This window comes from Pholis gunnellus (assembly GCF_910591455.1).
Source record: "Pholis gunnellus genome assembly, chromosome: 9".
Classification (NCBI taxonomy): domain Eukaryota; kingdom Metazoa; phylum Chordata; class Actinopteri; order Perciformes; family Pholidae; genus Pholis; species Pholis gunnellus.
The window spans coordinates 8,222,645-8,241,874 of NC_136535.1; the positions used below are offsets into that span (position 1 = coordinate 8,222,645).

At 42.6% G+C, this 19,230-nt stretch overlaps 1 protein-coding gene across 3 annotated transcripts; it reads right to left on the bottom strand.

Annotated features, from left to right (window-relative positions):
- Positions 1-249: 249 nt before the first annotated feature.
- LOC306701454 (capZ-interacting protein) lies at positions 250-15,038 on the bottom strand. Of its 3 annotated transcripts, none has more exons than XM_079166764.1 (6): positions 14,894-15,038; positions 4,628-4,711; positions 4,415-4,483; positions 3,817-3,885; positions 2,942-3,157; positions 250-2,331 (listed from the first exon to the last, which is right to left on the bottom strand). In XM_079166764.1, the coding sequence occupies exons 1-6, from the start codon at positions 14,897-14,899 to the stop codon at positions 1,891-1,893; spliced, it is 885 nt and encodes a 294-aa protein (XP_079022890.1). In that variant the 5' UTR covers positions 14,900-15,038; the 3' UTR covers positions 250-1,890. The 3 variants fall into 3 exon arrangements, with proteins under 3 accessions (XP_079022890.1, XP_079022892.1, XP_079022891.1); XM_079166766.1 differs by lacking the exon at positions 14,894-15,038 and adding an exon at positions 7,546-8,283; XM_079166765.1 differs by lacking the exon at positions 14,894-15,038 and adding an exon at positions 7,361-7,475.
- Positions 15,039-19,230: the final 4,192 nt, after the last annotated feature.

The window sequence follows — 19,230 nt, forward strand, 5'->3', positions numbered from 1 at the left end:
GCGGTATGATCAAGTGTTTCCTTCCCAGGTAAATGCTTCGATGACGTTATGATTATTTGTCTAACCAAATAAAAGCTGACGTATGAAGAGTCAACATACCTGTTGGAGAATGTTGTGTTCCTCTTTCGAATTTGTCAAATTCAAGTCCTCAGTCAAGATGCCTTTGATGATATTAATATTTTTTATATTATATCTCAATTATGTTGAATATATTAGGGTAATTACAGAGGCCTAAACACAAATCGGCCATACTTGTCAATTCAATTAAACAGGAAAGTCACAACCCTTTCACAGTGAGGGTTATATGTTTATAGTGCACCTGCACTCACTTGCTGCTACACTAGAACACTTTTTTTTTTAAAAGACTTGCCATCAAAATAAAACTTAGGCTTGTGGATAAAGAACTCAAAGGTCATTTTTGACATGAGATACACATCCAAGTTAAATTGCACATTTTGGGTAAAGTACAATAAGAATAGATACATTTGACCCTTATTGCAATTGCTGCATTTCTAAACAATCACCAGTAGAGGTCAACAGACGTTAACAATTGTTTTGTTTGTTTTTTTCACCAGCTGTTCATACCATGCTGAAAGTGCCCCCAGAAACAACCAGGCACATTTTGTCCAAAAAAAAAGAGCAGATCATATGTAGATATATCAAAGTAATTACATTTTATAAATATTCTTTTAAAATCACGTCATGTGTTTTATGTTCTCTTGCTTTTCACACAGTTCTGATTAGACCTCTGCTCAGGTTGAAAATCATGTGCCTCCATGTACTAATAACAATGATCAAAGTATAATTCATCCTAACTTAACAGATGCACGAGAGCTGTTAATTAAGCTCAGTTTCAAACTACCGGTTTGTGCACACAGACACAACCCTGAGAAGGGGGCGATCCAGGGAAAGTCATTTAAATCACCTGTGTGAGCGTTTCCTGGGTGTGCACAGGCTTTCAAATCCGTATTTTGGCAGCGCCATCTCCAACTGTAATCTACATTGTTGGACCTCCTGACTGAAGGCTGTCTAGTTAGTCAGTCATCTCAAGAGATGATACTCAGCATTAAGCATTTATTTACTGACTGGCCCACCAGAATCAGTTTGACTCATCATGATTCTTACAACCCCACAAATCATTGACCGTACACATGCAATGTCAACAGTTTTTCTGAAAGAAGAAGGAAGCTGTTTACTGTCTTCACATTTCTGTGCATAACTGCCGAGGATCCGAGCCCTTCCACAGTAGCACTGTGATTTAGACATTTTGCAGTGTACAAAATAAAAACAAACAAACAGAGAATTAGGCCGACATGCATCACACGAGAGCTAGATAAGCAAAGTTCATAATTTCAACCTAAAGCGACACCCAATGATGTCAGAAAATGTTATATATCTGCTAAATATATGAAGTCTAATAATAAGTTGCCTTTTGTCAACCCAGCATTCAGTATTTCCAAAGTCCAAAATGTAAATGACGTACGTCAGATACGTCTGACATGGAATTGCACTCTCAATAATGTCTTTCAATTTGCTCAAGAAAAAAATTAAAGCAGAAGTCTGGCTGTGCAGACTTGACACAATATGAAACACATTTCCAGATAACAGATACAGTTTTTCAAGTCAACTTTGAGGCTTGTTTCCATGTGCAGAGAACAGCTGCTTCTCCTAACTCTCCAGTGTGTATGGACCTGTTCTGTAGACGGCCAGGAGAGGGCGACAGAGGGACTAAACAAAAAGAGCAGGAACCAAGACATTTAAAACAGATTAACTTGAGGAGTATTTAAAGAGTTCTCTTAATCAAAGCACTGAATAAATTATTCAGTAAAAATATGTATGTATATATACTTTTTTTTTTTCTTAAAGTAAACATTCACAGTTCACACCATGTCATTTCCTCCTTGGTTCCTCCAGGGGCATGTCCTCCTCCTCCTCCTCCTCCTCCTCCTCATCCTCATCCTCCTCCTCCTCCTGCTGCTGCTTTGTCTTAACATGGCCCTCTATCTGCTCGGCAGGGCAAGGCTCTGAAGGCTGCTGTTCCTCCTCCAAAGCCTCCAAGTTCTGGGCTTGTTCTGCTTCCTGCTCCGACCCCGGATCTCCGCTGTCATCTGGGTCACTCTCAGCTACCCCATCCTCTGTTTTTTCACAGTCCCTGTCTTTCTCTTCAGCTTCTTTCAGACTTGCCGGCTGTTCGTATTCGAAAACCTGGTCCGTGTCCCCATTTTCTTTTTGTCTGTACAGTTCACACGGGGACAGATCACTCCCGTCTCCAGCTGACCTCCTGTGCTGTCTCGTGGGCGGGCGCCTTTTGAATGATAGCCGTGCACGAGTCTGTGTGGATAAGAACCAGCGGGGAATTTAGATCATGTTTGTTAACAAAATGTAAAAGAATCTATATGCAGTGTCAATTCTTTCGCACCATCAAATTATTTCGGTACACGTCTTAGCATGTGCGTGCGAACACTGCACAAAATGGTACCTATAGGGACTCTAACTAGGCTAAGGGGATTACATCTTCAATCCCCCTTCCAGTGGCACTCATGCACTACAGGGGCATCTTGCTCCAGCTTATCCAAGGCCTGCTTAAACAGAAGATGCAGAGCGCCCGCTGAGAAACACGTCAGCGGGGACAGGGACCATGTGTCCGGCTGTGACGTCACAGCTCAGACGAGGAATATAGCGTGAGAATCATTTCAGGGGCCTCAATGTGACAGTAGCTCATGTTTGTCATTTAGTGACTCAGAACTTGAGCAAAAACCACATGCAAACATGAGAAACACGAGTACTAACTACTGAAAAATATAAAAATAACATGATCTAGGGTCTTCTTCAACACCATACCTACAATAATACCACAACACTAGTCCCACTGCATTATAAGAAGATGGAATAAATAGCTTAGATCTATTTGTCAAAGCTTTGCGTGTGTCCATATGCTTACCTTGTTGATGCTCGGCAGCGGGGCGCCTTCAGGGGGGCTGTCGAAGCTGACGGCATCCTCCTCTTCACTGGACGGGTGCGAGGGCCGCAGGGTGGGGCTCAGGGGGCTCCGCGGGCTGCAGGGTGTGATCGGGGACAACGGTGCTGGCTGGAGCTTCACCTCGGGACTCTTGTTGGGTGAAGGCAGCAGAGCAGTGGGTGACAGGGCAAGATTGGCCTACAGTGGGAAAGGAAGATCCTGAAGCCTGGACACTGTAATCTCCTTAGTGCATTGTGTTCCTGACAAAACTCAATTGTCAAACAATGGCTTTCATTAAATGTGTTTAAAACAGCACTTTCGGAAAAGAGCAGGGCTCTGCCTCCTACTTTGGAAACTCGCCTGCTCGGAGCACGGCCTGAAATTGCACCTTAAGTGTCACAAACAACACCTGTCATATTCAGTCTAAGACCTAAAGCACACCAAATCTGGAGTTAGCACCCTAAACCACTGTTGACGTTTAGAGCAGAGTATCCTACCTGCACTGGGGAGAAAAGGAAGAAGGAGAAGCGGCAGCCCTTTTGTCCCATGGCTGCCCACCGTGTGAATCGCTAACTAATGGATCGATGGTGGCGGGTTTGTACGAGGATGAGTGACCCGTGATCCCATTAGCTCATTAGTCTGAGCCGATTGTGGCATCAGGGACAAGCCCTTCCCCTTTTTCTCAGCATGCTCACAGCTCAGGCACCAGTGCCAACTGAGCAGTGGATGGCAGTAATGCCTCACATCTCCTGATGATGCACGCTCCTGACTATTACATCCTGTGACAACACATCATTGGTGAGGCTAGCATTTGTTTTCCCCTCACAAAATATTCAGATGTTGAATGATGCATCTACCTGGAGTTTCTCAATGATGGCGGAGTTCTTCATCTTCATCTTAAAGGGATTTGGTGAGACGATAGTTTTCTGGAAGAGAACACAGTCAGACCAGAGTTAACGAAAAGACAAATGCGCAACATCATCACAACCCCCATTTAAACCATTGAAAGCTAATATCTTGTGTGATACTTCCACTTTGTTTACAATGTGTACTGTCATTGTAGAGTATACCGGGCCATACAAGCACCTACGAATATGGATTAGTATTAAATAAATACTATTATATTTTGCTGTTCATGCCTGTGATGTATACATTTTTGCGCTGTTGTGCTTTCAACTGCTATAATGGGATAGGTTTGTGTGATTTGTTGGCCCATTTCAAATTTTGTTTTGATTTCACTGGAAGAAAAAGCAGCAGCACTTTCCCACTGTGTGGGCAGAAGAAAGAAACAGATAAATTGTCCATTTGGCAACAGTACTCTCTCTCTCTACTGTGGTGAAATTGTGAGGTTGCAATGAAATTGCACAGTAAACAAATCCAAGCCTGTTTTCTGGAGACTTTCTCGAAGAAAACACATTAGTAGCACCATAAAAGTGAAGTAAGAAAATGACTTACATCTGATTCATTATCATCTTTTTGCGTCTGCAACTTTAGGGAACATGGGGGTCTTCTTCGAAATGGCAACTATAAACAGAAAGGATCTGTAATCTCTCGCGGTCCATATGCATTCACCAACTACTCTATTGGAGTTCTAGGGCCACTAAACAAAGATTATTGTTTGTATATTTTTGCATGGATGCTTTAAGATATAAGACATGAATGAAGCACCTCGTCATGTGAGGTGGGCATCGGTAGAATGTGACCTTTGAACCTTCCAGCCAGCTCAGCCACAGATGGCTTGGATGGAGAATCCTATTGGAGAAGAAAGACATTCAATCAAACACTTTATGTTTTGACACGTCGTTTGTTACATTTTAAAATGACGTACTGCCTCACGTGAGTTGAGAGTAAAGTGTAAATCTTTCAAACAAATGCCAGTTTTATTGAAGGTTAAGAATATATGCATGGCATGCCAACAAAGCCTTTTGGGGCACTGACTTGCAGAACAAAGACAGGTACAAACATGGAAACAATGCATTGTCTTAAAGTGCAAGTTCACCCCCAGGTCCTACCATTGCATAAGTGTAAAAAAAGAAAAAGGAGGGGGGCGGGGTGTTGACAGGAGTTGCTCAGTGACGGATTCGACAGCGTTAACATTATTTTTCTTAAATATAAATATGACGTAGAGAGCGGTCGACTCCATTTCAGCATTGGGTCTGGCAAGATTCAGGGCTGATTTAAAACAGCAGATGACGCACTGAGCCATTTTTCAAACCCATGAAATGCAGAATTTATTAACTTTGGTAAGAAATGTCAGAATTAACACCAGCACTGCTGTGTTTCCTTAAAGTACAGTCATAAAAAAACACGTTTAAGTGAGCATGTCATGTGCAGAGAGCCATTTTGCAGCTGAACAAGGAGATTTTCTCAGACTAAGAACAAAGTCTCACTTCCCTCTTCTAGGAGAAAACGCAGACGGGTTGACAAAGGCAGCAGAGAGGGTGAACATGCAAAACGCCATCAGAGTGTTGGATTCAATGCTGTCCTTGGAAGGAACTCGTCTCTTCTCTGGCTAAAGAGTATATTTTGTGGGTTTGGACACAGGAAGTGAGCCCCTCTCCCTCTCCACAGCTGCTCAACATCACGCCTGTGACAGCAGGGACCCGTCTATGAAGCCTCACACTCTTATCACTCCTCGGCCCCTTTACTTTCTGTCTCTCCCACTATTCCCCGGCCGATTGCTAAAACTTCCCTCCTCCGCGCTGCCCTTTCATGACCATTGACTCACTCCACATATCTGTGGCCGAAGTGATAAGTCGGCCGTCGGCTGCAGGCTGTAACGTGCAAAAGAACTCTTGTTTTCCAGGTTCTAGCTGTTTTCGTGCCAAGTATTTGGACTGTGAATGGGGTCCAGACATCTTGGTGTCCAGATGCGTCAGGACTGTGCAGATAGCCCATGTTGTGATTTGCATTGTACAGTCACGGCTTGTGGTGCTCCTCCCTTTCCCTTTCTGGCTTTGGTGCCACATCTCATTTCCATCCTACTTTAATTGACCACTAAAAAGCTTCATGCCTTTTCCTCACAGCTGCCAGTTCGGTCACATTTCCTGGGTGTGTGCGCAACTCTCGGTTCCTTCCCTCCCTGCACAGTTCGAGCCGTAGCCCATGGATTGCACAAACTTCACAGATACACACATTCCACATGTTAATCACCAGCTTTGTTTTCCTTCTTCCCCTTGTTCTCAACATGACCTCACCACCTTGCTCCCTCCACCCAAAACTTATTACAGCATCAGCTAGCCCCGCAGTGCCTCTGTTGACGCTGCTCTGCGTCCTAATCCACATCCCAACCCTTTTCCTGAGTTCTCCTTTCTCATCCGTGATAAATAGTAATCACCGGGGACCACCCACCCACCGCACTATTATTTTATAACCTCCAATTGTTTAACTCTTTCCTGTCCATCAAAAACAAATGCCTCCTTCAGAGCGCAAACTGTAGTCAGGACAGTGCAGGCAAAGGATGTTTAAAACGCTGCTCGGGTGTTTTTGGGCGAAGAAAACCCCCCAAAAAAAAATCATGGTTTCAGATTTTTTTGAAACTTTAATTAAATGACACACAGGAGGGCTGTCTACCAGCACCCTCAAACATACAATCAATATTGACTTTGAGTTACTTCTATTCCTAGAAACATGATTTAATAGAATATAAAAAACTAGTTGGAGAGAAAACGTATTTCTACTTACGGAAAGAAAATAATGTCTGAATGCAATTACCAACATGACTTCAAATACACGGACCACGCTTACAGTAGAGAAAGGTGATAGATGCAAATGTTATAGGATGTATTACAAGCATCAAAATGTCAAATGTTACTTCAGAACTACAGTCTAGCATAGAGTTTGTTGCAAGCTTTTTATCTATGATTTAAAGAGAGACATTGTCAGCAGCATTATGCCAAATATATAATACATACAACATTTAGAAATTTTAACAAATGTAATAATTAGCCTGTTTTCCTTTGTCTTTTAATTGAAAATGAGCATATTGTTCTCTCAGTTAAACTCAAATCATTTCACTAACCGTTTCCCTGAGATGACAAAAGAGACACATTATCCCAATGAGCCATACAAGGGCTTCGGCTGGTTATCAGTATTGCTCATGTTTAACTCAGCTGGGACCCCAAGCTTTGTAGAAGAGTGGGAAACTTTGGTTCACTGCAGGAGCGAGCAGGGCAAGCTCTATTTCTGGGCCTCCAGGCCTGGGAAAAAGCCCCAGAGCTGTGCAGGCAGCCTGGATCACAGCTCTGCTCTGTAACCCCTCAGCTCCTAAGAGAGAGCGTCCCTGGATATGCTAGACCACATCTGAAACATACTGTAATCCAGCATACAGAGAAATTGAGCATGTCTAAACAAGGAACTACGAGAGGAAAAAAAGAAAAGGTTCTCAAAGCAGTGCCTTACCCATGTGATTAAAGTTTTCCAAAAACGCGCCTGTGTCGACGCTAAAAAGAGAAGCTATTTCTGAACTCGGACTCGGAAGCAGATCCTTTGGCTGTTGTTGGCTTTACAGTTACACATACAGTACAGACTCAGTGGACTGTTCTCGGACATTCTTTTTACTTTGAATAATCAGGAGACATTAATACCGTTGAAGTTCATCTGAGCAATGCAGCGAAACTGCTGAGTGGCCGACTTTGGTGACCCTGTGGTGGTGGTGGTGGTGGTGGTATCTTATACCAATCGCTGTATGAGGACACTGTGGCAGAAAGCAGTGCATGCGTCTTCCCCACCAATGTCACCAAAATAATGCTGCGTTCAAGAAATTCGACAGGAAGTGTCTAAAGAGCTGATACAGCGAGAAATACTAAATGGATGGAGGACAAATCTCATGTGGTACGCTGTCTATAACCGTACCACCAAGCCCTACTGAAGTTTAAAAGATGTGATCAGCTGTTTTTAGCCATTTGTGCTCAAAACAAAACAAAACGGTTGATTTACAATATGGCTGACAATGCACATGACCACACCTGAAAAGAAAAGGTTACGAGTAAAGGTTAATCCAAAACAAGCGTGTTCATTTCCAAGCTGCGGAGGGAGACACGAGGTTAAGTGTATGACCGGCAGATGTGGAGCGAGAACACAGAGACAAACAGATCACACAAAGCCCGCTTTTGTCCGCTCCTGTTATGCCCGTGTCCAGAGGCAGGGCAGAAGAAGCACATGATGGCAGCCTCTCTAAATCCAAACATATCTGCTTGATAGAACAGCGGTGGTCAGAGAGCAACAGGCCACGTAATCCACCGTGGAGCTGATGAAGACGACGTCTGGCTCAGGATCTTTAACCCTTTCTCTCGGAACGCATAATCCTCGTAAACTCACCAGCGGTGAGGAAATCTGCGAAAGTGAAGATAAATAAAGCACACCCAAGCGCATGCTGTTGAGCAGGCACTTTCACCCAGCGTAATGGCTTCAGTTTGTGTCTGCAGACTTTTGTTTTGACAAGCCAGCATGTTCTGCCAGGAGTAAAAAAAAATAACACCGTAGTGAGCAGCTCCCTTCTGCCTGCACTTGTTAAGTGGTAAGAGAGCAGAAAGGCACCTTCTCGCTCGCTGCCTTTCCAGGAAAACATGATGCGTTTTTGGATCAGACCACATTTGAATATCTCACTTTTCCGCTGCCCTCGCTGGCACTGAATTTGTGTGTTTTCGCGTGCGTGTGTAGAAGTACACTAGAAAGGCCCTCAATCAGAGGGACGAGGCAAATGGACACCCTCATCTACGAGACATTGCTGCCTCTGCCTCAAAGGAAATGGGAGGTGCTGCAGACACATGTAGTACTGTAGGGTTGGGCAACAAATATGTAATAAAATAATAAGCATCCAGAGAGAGGAAAAACAAATCCAGATGACCGGGGAACAGAAAGCTGCTGACAAAAGTTATAATTCCAAAGATGGAAATATTTATTTTTCTTAAGTGTGACAAATGCAACAACAAATGAGTCAAGAGGCTTTAGAGAGATGCTGTTTAACTGCAGTAGGACTGGCAAAATGATGAAGATATGAGAACAGTTGACGGAGCCGGACTTGCTCGTGGAATGCACCGTGATATTTCAATGTGATAACCACAGCAGCCTGCCTAAGACAGTCTGAACTGTTGTGCAATGAGAAGGCGGGGTTACGGAGAGTGAATGGGGAGTAAGAAAAGATAACAAATGTAAACAGCTCACAGTAGACGGTGCATGCTCAAAATGTTTGGGGCTCAGCAAGAAAAAGCTGTGATACAAGCATCTGTTGGGGATTCTACATGGTGTTCTGGTATTCTCATCCTCTCTGATCCAGCAATCACAAAGACAAAAAAACATCTGGACAGCGGATCAGATCGTTGTCGTGGAGGGCGGCAGAAAAGAACAGACGTGGGATGACTTCATACAGTAAAGCCCTGCACCTTCCCCACTACAACGCTGTGCAAGTCCTGCACAGATACATCGCCACAGGGTTTGGCATCCATTCATCCACGGCAGGCTTGGCACAGTGCTACTTTACAGGATGCAATATACGTATAAACTCTCTGAAAGCGACCTCTCTCCATGTAGTTTTATTTTTCGGTACTTGTTTACATATTGCAGTACATTTCTGAATCCAGGGCTTTGACTCCCAATGGTGTATTTTTTACACATGTTGCTACTTTTACTTAAAGCTACAACAAGGAACCTTCATTTTGTGTTGATTTCGGCGGTTCCTGAGGACATAAGTGGTAGTGTTTGCAAGCGCCAGAGTCCCTTTATAAATCCTCTTATTTTACTGCAGCAGGGTCCGACAGTCTGCCCTTTCAGTCCTGGTTCTGGCTCTCCCGTGCCTCCCTTCCCTCCAGCGGGCCCAGCAATGCGACCTGGGCCCACAACAGCGTGGTGACAATCTTCTCCCTGATGGTTCCGTTAACTTATGTACATCATATAGACACATCAGTATTACATTGATACAGTTTCATAACCAGTTAAAAGTTCCCCATAGTAACTCGAAGTAAAGGATCTGGTTAGTTTGGCTTTCCTATGCAAAGGTCACAGGTCACAGGTCCAAGCCCCTCTACTGACGCTGTGGACTTGTCTCTAGAGTCGCTTTTCTGATATTGAGTTGTCTTGGTTTCAGCCAGCAGTTAATGTTCATGCTCAAACTTGCAGCGTGCACCTGCCTTCTCAGCCTAAAACCCTAACCTACAAATCTCAATATTTCGCAAAATGCCAAACTTTGGTTTGAAAAAATAAATAAATGGCACTTGCAAAGTACAAGCAGCTTGCAGCACTTACTGCGTTTGCACTCCTTTCTCCCCCAAAAAGGAAATAAAGAGCATGGCTAGATGCCAAACAGAAGAGGGTGGTTGAGGAGGTGCAGGCAGTACGGGTTAACTGTTTTGCAGGGAGATTTGGAAGTAAGTTATAAAGTCATGAGGATATTGGTTTGTTTCTGGAGTTTCCACTTCCTCTGTCTGGCTCACTGCTCTAAAATCCCATCTGCACAAATCTCACATTTGTAGACATGATACTGACTAATTTCAACATGTTTGAGAATCTGCAGATGTCCGAGACAGCTTAAAGCCCGACTCAGGCTGCCTCTCTGTCTCAGTCTACATGTATCCATCCCATGACATAACTTCCCTGAGATTCAACAGCGCGTGTTTTTCCTTTTACAGATCACAGTGTCCTCCTCGCTATCTCGTCTGTAGTTCCCACCCGGGCTATCTCTCCGCCCCACACACTGGAGCAGCAGGGTCTGACACAACCTCATCTCGGGTAGCAGGACTCGCACTGCATCATGGATAGCGTGAGGGCAACAATATACAAGATAATAACAACAACCGCTCTGCAATAAAAAGCAGCTATGGAATGTTGAGGCTTTATGAAGCATTTGATTGGTCGTAAAGGTGCACATATGCTCCAATGAGCCAGGCTTCCACAAGAGAAGTCAGCAAGAGGAGGTGAAATACAGGCAACACAACTAGATGGTGAAATTTATACACATACAAACACAACCAATATGATATTTTGAGATTAACTTCAGGCGATCACACATTTACTGGAAACAATTGAAATGCTTCATGCAGAAAGTCTGTGCACACTGCGATCTCCAAAGACAGAGAGCTACTTATCTTTTTTTAAAGCAAATATATATCTTCTGTTTGTAAGAGCCTGCTATAAAAGTTTCAGATGGTACTATATGTCATCGCCTCCAGAGTATACAAAGCAGTCAACAGAAATGACTGTCGCCTAGCGTGGGTTTAAGTTAGTTTCATGCTGAGTGCAGCTTAGCTCACATGGAAACAACAGTTAATTCTGCACAAATGTAGTTCAAGTTTATCACCGGGGAAACTAAATGTGTTATGAAACAGTGAAGATAAAATATGAATATTCTGCAGAAACTTTGCACTTCCCGCCGTTTGCTTCTCTTTTCCAACTGATTTTGCAACTATAACATATTTGTCATTGTAAAGCGCTGGTTAGAAAAGATGATCGAGTTAAAATAAGTGGATGTAAGGTAGAAAACATGCTAGAAAGACAATATCAGAGAAAGACGATGTGGTTTGCAGGATGTTGAAAAAAAACAAAAAACAGGAAGCATTAGCGGAATCTGAGTTTTTAAAATCACATGACATGCTAAAGGTTTGTCCTACTGTATCATCACTAATGATCATGGCTCTGAAGCGCTTTAATCGCAGGACTTTAATGAACTGTGTAAGCTAATAAAATCAGATTACATCTATACATTTTATACGCCCTCTGAACACAGATCCAGCTAGAACCAGACCTTGGCGTAGAGAGCGTGGTAAAGTTTCGTAGCCTTTCCCTGATGCCGATGCTTTAAATTCCACTGAGCTTCACAGTCAGTCAGGTGTCTGTTTTATGACAGAGTGAACCATTCATACTGGCCTGACACACACACACACACACACACACACACACACACACACACACACACACACACACACACACACACACACACACACACACACACACACACACACACACACACACACCCCACCCCACCCCACCCCCCCCCCCCCCCCCCCCCCTCAGGCTGCATAAGTCACGATAATATCCTGTTCTTACATAAACCCAGCAGATGCTTTTAACCTTTTTGTGGTTCTAGAAGTAGTTGTAGTACTAAGTAGTCGGCATAGAACTATTGGTCCATAATAATAATAGTGTGTCACTAAGTAAGTAAATGACATACTGTACTGGAAAATACGAACTCATTAGCAAACGTCTGGCTGGTACAGACCGAGTTCTTCTGTTATTGGTCTCTTAACTTTACTATGGATTACATAATAGATGTGCACACCATATGGTTGGCAAGGCAATCCCAAATATCCACTCCTCTAGCAGTGGTGTTGTTTTTCCATCAAAGGAAAATCTCCATCCACCCCACTACCCCAGCCCACAAGCCGACACACACACGCAGTAAAGCCTCAGGTGCATGAGCAAACACACAAACACACACAAATGCACAAAATGTCCAGTTTGTCCACTTTCATTGTTTGTCGTTGCAACACAGGAAACACAACATTTTAGAATGTCCATGTGTCACTCTCCTTAAGGCTTGCTAGAGGCATTTAAAGCTAGAAACACACAGCAGAATGTAGACTAAGAGGTGATGTCATCAAAGAGCAAAGCCTACGCAGTTTAAATGACGTTACAGGCTTGTTTTAGGGGTTTGGTAGACTAAGATTTTTTTTTTTGTCAATTTAGTCTAGTAAACACAAGATCACAGTGGTGCTTTTGTGTGATTCTTTGTTGAGAAACTCAGTTTTACAGGTCTGTCGATTTAAATCAACTAATCGAGTAGTCGTCAAAATCGTAAGATAGTTAGTCGAGGACAGCTTAATACCAGCCTATTAAACTCAAAACCGACGCTGCAGCAGATGATGGCTTCCATTCAACTGACATCTGGGAGAACTGATTCAGTTTCAGGTAGAGCTGGGCGATATGGAGAACATTAAATATTATGACAGCTTGCCCCAAATACCTCAATGTTATGACCATATTGTAGGATTGACCATTTTACAAAATATTTACGCAATGAGATTTTTGAAAAATAATCATCAGGGATGTAGACTTAGTGAGTAAAAGGTAAATAACAGAACAGTCTGGTAAGAAAGAGAAATACATCTCTTTTCTGTAAAAGCAGGAAAAGACAACACTCTAGTCTCGTATCAATGTAATATGGATGTGTTGCCCGGCCCTGAAATCAATTCGGTCACATCAATTTTATCTTCAACATGCCGTTGCACAACCAGCTGACAGATTTCACTTTACCCATGAATGTTGCAAGACTCATTTGGCATTGCTTGGGTGTCATCAGTGAGTGCACACCAAAGTGACTTTGCAGGAAACCACTGACATCAAACACCTGAACCGGACAGGACTCAGTGGACCGTCCACGGCTTTTACTTCAAGTTTTGAAATCCCGGTGGCTACCATGGATTTCACATTATACCCAAACCGTCAACAGAAATAAGTTTCTGAATACATTCCAGGTGAGAGATCAACTCTGAAATCCCTGAGCAATGTTTACATTTCTAACCGGGCCTTGGTTAGGCAGTTCACCAAGATCAGATAAGAAGAGGCAAGTAAGAATTCAGTTGCAGCCGCTGCTCATTGTCAGCAACCACTAAATCACTTGCTAGACTACTATTAAAACTGAGCTTGTGAGATTTGCTGAGTTTGTGATGCTTCTTCTAGAAAAAGCTGGAGTCACCCATAATAGTTGAACCTGCTTTCTTCATCTCAGTGTTCAGCTTGCTGCTTGCGCAGGTTTGTTTTTCCTCTCTCAAAACAGCGTTATCTCACAGAAAGTGTAACTATATCAGAAAAAAAATGTTGACCTAAAAAAAGCCCCCTTCTACCTTAATAGTTCTCATTCTTTCATCTTTCCCCAGTCCAACTTCTTGTCTCTCAATTTTGGCAAAAGGGGAAAGAAGAAGTTTTTAGATCCAAGCTGAACTTGCCTAAAGCATGTCTGAGTCCTAACGTTGGGCGGTGCAAGTATGAGAGAGTAGTTCTGTGGCAGATTACTAATGTGCTCCGTCACATGCTGGTGGGGAAAAAAAAAAAAAAAAAAGGGCGTTTCTCTTCCTATTTGCCACATGACATTAAACACTTGAGAAAGATGTTAGAAGTCAGAGGGAACAGCTTGTTTTGCAGGGAGGAGATCTCAAACCTGCGAACAAACCCTGCATGAAGAAACGGACTTGGACAGGCCTCCAGTTCCATGAAGAAGAACACCTTTTTTAAAAATGCAGTGTAAGCTCGTCAGCTGTGGGTGCAATGGGTGGGAAATTGTCTTCGTTCAGACTTAAATGCAGACTTACAGTGAAGAAGGAAATTTACCTCACACATTCATCACAGCGCACAAACACTGGCTCATGACAGATGCTCTGCCAGCTCCAGGTCCCTCCACTCTCCCTGTGGTTACTTGGTATGAAGTCGTTACCACGAACCTACTTTTAAACCCCATCAGCCGGATGCTCAAACATACATGTTTATGTTGAGACGCGTTTGTGTGTGATGATAACACAACAACTACACCCTCAGGAAGGAGAAGTACAGTCATCTTTTCACATAAAACATAAAATGTTGGTCATAAATACAACATAGTATCACATATAATGCGTTAAGAGGTAAACACAGGAAAGATTAGTAAGAACTTTTATAGTGAGGAGTAGCCAACACAACTACATGTGCATAGTACTTTATAGGTGTAAGATACTGACAAAAATACAACAGTATTATTTGTTAAAGGGTTGCACAGACAGGCGCTAGTCCCTTCAGAAATATCATTACATATACTACACAGATACTCCCTGAGCTCCAATGATGTCATGTTTTGATTCCAACCACACATGGCTGCACAAAAAACACATTAAATGTTAAAAACATCTGCTCAAGTGGCCTGAAAGTACAGGCTAGAACACAAAACTGCGCTCAGAGTCATAGAGTAGTTACCTCCATCCTGGGGAAATTGCCAGAGATCGTCCCCTCCTGCTTTTTTTTTTGGTTGTTGTTGTTGCTGTTTTTCGGCCTGTTGGAGCTGACTGCCCGCTGGTTGAGAGGAGACTGAGGAGCGCAGCGCCGACAGAGAGCAGCTCTGTGTTTATATCTGGAGCCAAATGAGCCTCATGGACGAGGAGGAGGAGTGGACAACTTTTACGCGCATTTGGCTCCGTCAGCGCTGTCAAAACGTTCAGGGTAAAAAGAAAACTACTTCTGCCACAGACTATCAAAATAAAATATAATAAACCTGGAAGTGTTGCTCTGAATTATTAGGGTGAACCTCCGTGCCTTCATACGAAAATATATTTTTTGGGAGATTTGTAGGTCCGACTGATGCAAACTTATACCAATTATACCGTTGGTGCAATCCAATAATAATAATGGAGCATCTACAAACTGTGTAAATGATCAATTGCTATTATTTCACCATTAGATGGATAAAGTGAGAGTGCATACACTCAAAAGGTCGACGTGTATCCTTACTCGTGGCCGCATGGAGCTTTAATGCTCAACGCACTGACAGAAGTGCATGAAAAATGGGGCGGCGACTTTGTTTTTTAATCAATGTACCAATCAATCCAAGCCGCAGGCCTGCTTTCTATGAGCCCAAACCTTCAAGCAGGTATGTGTTTACTCCTGGCCACAACCAAATGAGTTAAGTCACCATGTTTCCAGCTGATGGAAAACACCTGCTGTGACATCATTGATTGAAATGTGGCCAGATGAGCAACATTGCAGTGTAGCACCAGTCTTGTCTATTTATCCTTTCAAACCTTAAATGTAGCTTCACTTGGAAAGTACATGTGGACGACACCGGTAGCTAGAATTACCCTCCATATTTATACTTTAGTTTGAAAGCAGTATTTTAACGGTCTATCTCTGTCTTGACTCAGAGGTGGGGCGTCACTACAGCTGTGAATAAGAAACCTAAAGCTGTTTAGCTGTTCCTCCAGCCACAGTACGTTCACCCTGATAAAAGAATATATATATATCTTTATTATTCCTATAGGCTCTTGTGACACCTAATGGGGTTTTTTTTTCATATTCTATGTATCATCATAACTTCCCAAAATATCATAGTTTCTCTCAAATGTAATTGGAAAAATATACCAACTTACAAATATATAATCTTCAACAACTACAAACAGAAAATCAGGGGTTCAAAGGTCAGACGCTCAGTCTCGACAATAGATCTGCAGATAAAGGAGTTTTTTTTTTTTTTTTTAGGAAAAAGTATCTGAAGGCTGGATTATGAATTGCACTTCATGTGTGGACCATATGGCTGCAGGGTTCTTATTAGGTCCAGGCCTAAATCTGCATGTCTAAAATGCCTGTTTAAGTCTCACCTCCACCTGTAACAACTTTATCATGCATTGCAAAATGTAGTCTTCACTGTTGCACATTTCTAATGTTGCCTGTTCTCCTCTGAATGTACTGCAATCTGCATGTTCTCTCTGCTCTGCGATGCCAGTCCAGGACACTCACAGCTGGTAAGCATGTGAAAATGACTAATAGCTGCTTTTTAGTTCATTATTCTCATTTTGAGTTTCAATGGAAGGACAACATATATATCTGGGAGCAGCTCTGCTGTCCTCCGTGGAGCCAGGAGGAAGGCGAGTCAGTCACTTAAGCGGTGGTGCGGTGGTGCGGTAATGTAGAGAAGCCATCTAAGCTAATGGATTGGTTTCTAACTCACCAGCAACACGACACGCAGCTGCAGGTGTGACCGTTCCTCCTGCTGCTGTATAATATTCTTTACAACCTCTCGGTCCTAAGTCGTGATGGAGAGAAACAACGATACTGTCCTTAAGTTTGGTGAATTAGCCGCTGATTCTGCTCACATGAAAAAATGCATTCTGATCCTCACCCAAGCCCAAATTGTTTATTTAACATATTTTTGTTTACTTGTCAAATAGCAAAAAGCAAGTTGTGATCTGGTTTCACAGGGTTGAAAACTCCCAAACAAACAGGTTCTGTTGTTTAAGAGTTTACATTTGTCTCTCAGTAGGCCTAATTTCAAACACTGTTCATGAACAAACACTTCACAGAATATATTAGCCTCCGACGTGTAGAGCATTCTACTGCTAATTTACAGAAAGAATCAGAGCAATGGCTTTGTGAGTGACATGGTTCATTACACAACGGAAACTGTTTACTGAAAGCTTAAGAAGACAAGGTGATTAGTGCTTTATAAATGAAGCTTATTATCATAGTTACTGCTGTTAAAGCCTGATGGTTTATAGAAGCCAAAGACACGTTTGAGTTTGTTGTCTTACTGTCCCTGCAGCTGTGACAACAAGAGCGCAGAATGAAAGTGAGGTGGCACTGGGCACACGCCGTGCTCTTTGTGGCAGTGACATGATTGCCAAAGGGGTGGACTGGATTAACCATTTCAGGCTCCTATGTTTGCACAGGTTACATTACCTCCTTTCGTCTAAATGAGGTGGTCACCAAATTCTGTAGGTTCTCCTTTTATCAGCTTTAACAGCAAACATTTGCCACAATCGGACCAGGATGGGGAAAACATTTGGGTTTGGCGAGGAGGAGAGAGAGAGAGAGCGATGGCACCGGAGGCCATGAAGAGAACATGAAAGCAGCAGGAAAGATAGTGAGCCCCTGCAAGAGTTGTCGTTCAGACCCTTCTCCTAAACAACTTCCATTTTAGTGCAGCTTCCTGAGGCCACATACATGGACCAGCAGGCACAGGGAGCCAAACAGGAAGTGAATATGTGCGGCTCATAATTTGTGGAAATGGGCTGAAAGGGGAAGCTGATAAAGATTTCTTACAGGGAGAAGAGAAAGGCAGAGACTTTAAACTTAAAGAGCAACGTTGATGCCGTTTAAAAGCAATGTTTGACTGATCAAAGTCCCAGAAAATATTAGGTATTGATGTGATTTTTCATTTCCACTGCATAGGACAGACACAGTTTGTCTCCCCTGACAGCAGTAGGCTTTGGCTCCCCCTACTGGTGGACAAGACCATTACACTGAAATGATGGCATGTGCAACTGTATCAGAAAACCATCAAGTTTAATTTGGAGATGAATGCAAATGAAAAAAAAACAGACTGCAAAGCAGTGTTGCATGGCATTACCAATGTTATATATGTATGAAACCATGTAGTTTCTGCCAATTCAGTACATCCCATAACCCCATGTCATGTTTGTGGTTGATCATTAAATTAGGTTCTTTATCTCTGAAGGCTACGCCGCTGTCATCCATCCATCGGTGTGCGAATTTATAACTTTTACTATTTTTATTTTTTACACTATTTCAATACAATCATTTTAAATTGCTACAAAAAGCAAATCCATTTTTGTTGGTTTTCCGCAGAATCGCAGCCATATCAACAAAATCTTGAGAAATGCACTTTTTGTTGTAAGTGTGCTACGTAGTAGAGCCGACAAGAGGTGGCGGACTTTGGATGATAGTGATGTTAGCTAATTTATTAAATAGCTCCAACCTTTAATTAATTATGGGAAGATTATTCAGGTGTTTGGGGAACACAATATAACTTAGAGAAACACAGTTTTTATTTGAAGTGTGATCAGCATCTCAAAGACATTAAGCTATGCAGTGTGTGTGTGAGTGTGTGAACACTGATTGGTGGTGGAATAGGATGCGACATAAGGGGCACTAGTTAAAATCATACCGATAGTCCTCTAAATTGGTCAGGGCCGGCTCCGACTGGTATATTTCTTTAATAATACCGAAACAATTATAAAACAACTTCCCGAATGTTAAAATGAGCCGAGACGCAGCCATCCAAACTCTGTGCTTGCAAATCAGTTTAAATATGTTTTGTTCATGAATTAAAAACAAATAAACCTTCATCTCAGTTGCTTAATAACGGGCCTCAGGACTGATACACTTTTGAGATGAGAGCGACAATGATTACACGGTACACAGCAGCAGTAATATAACATCATTGCAGTAATTGTTTGATTACTTGTCAGTTTGGAAAGAACAGTATTTTTCTACCTCTCTCAGGAAATATGTTATCGCATGTGATCCATTATATCGAATTATTTCTGTTATTCAAATGAATCACTGTCTGAGTGTTACAGATCCAAAAGAGGAGAGGAAGAGGAGTGCGCAGTGTGTTAGAGGGTCCGCCGATGGAGGAGAAGTCGCGACCTGAAAAGTTGAGTCAAAACAACCAAACTGTACGTTTCTAACGCAGAATGATTTGAGGTGGTGTGGAGAGGGCCTGAAGGGGGGGAGGGGGGGTGTTGACAGCTCTGGAAGACTCTCTTCATCATCAGTAAAGAACATAACCATCAGAGGAG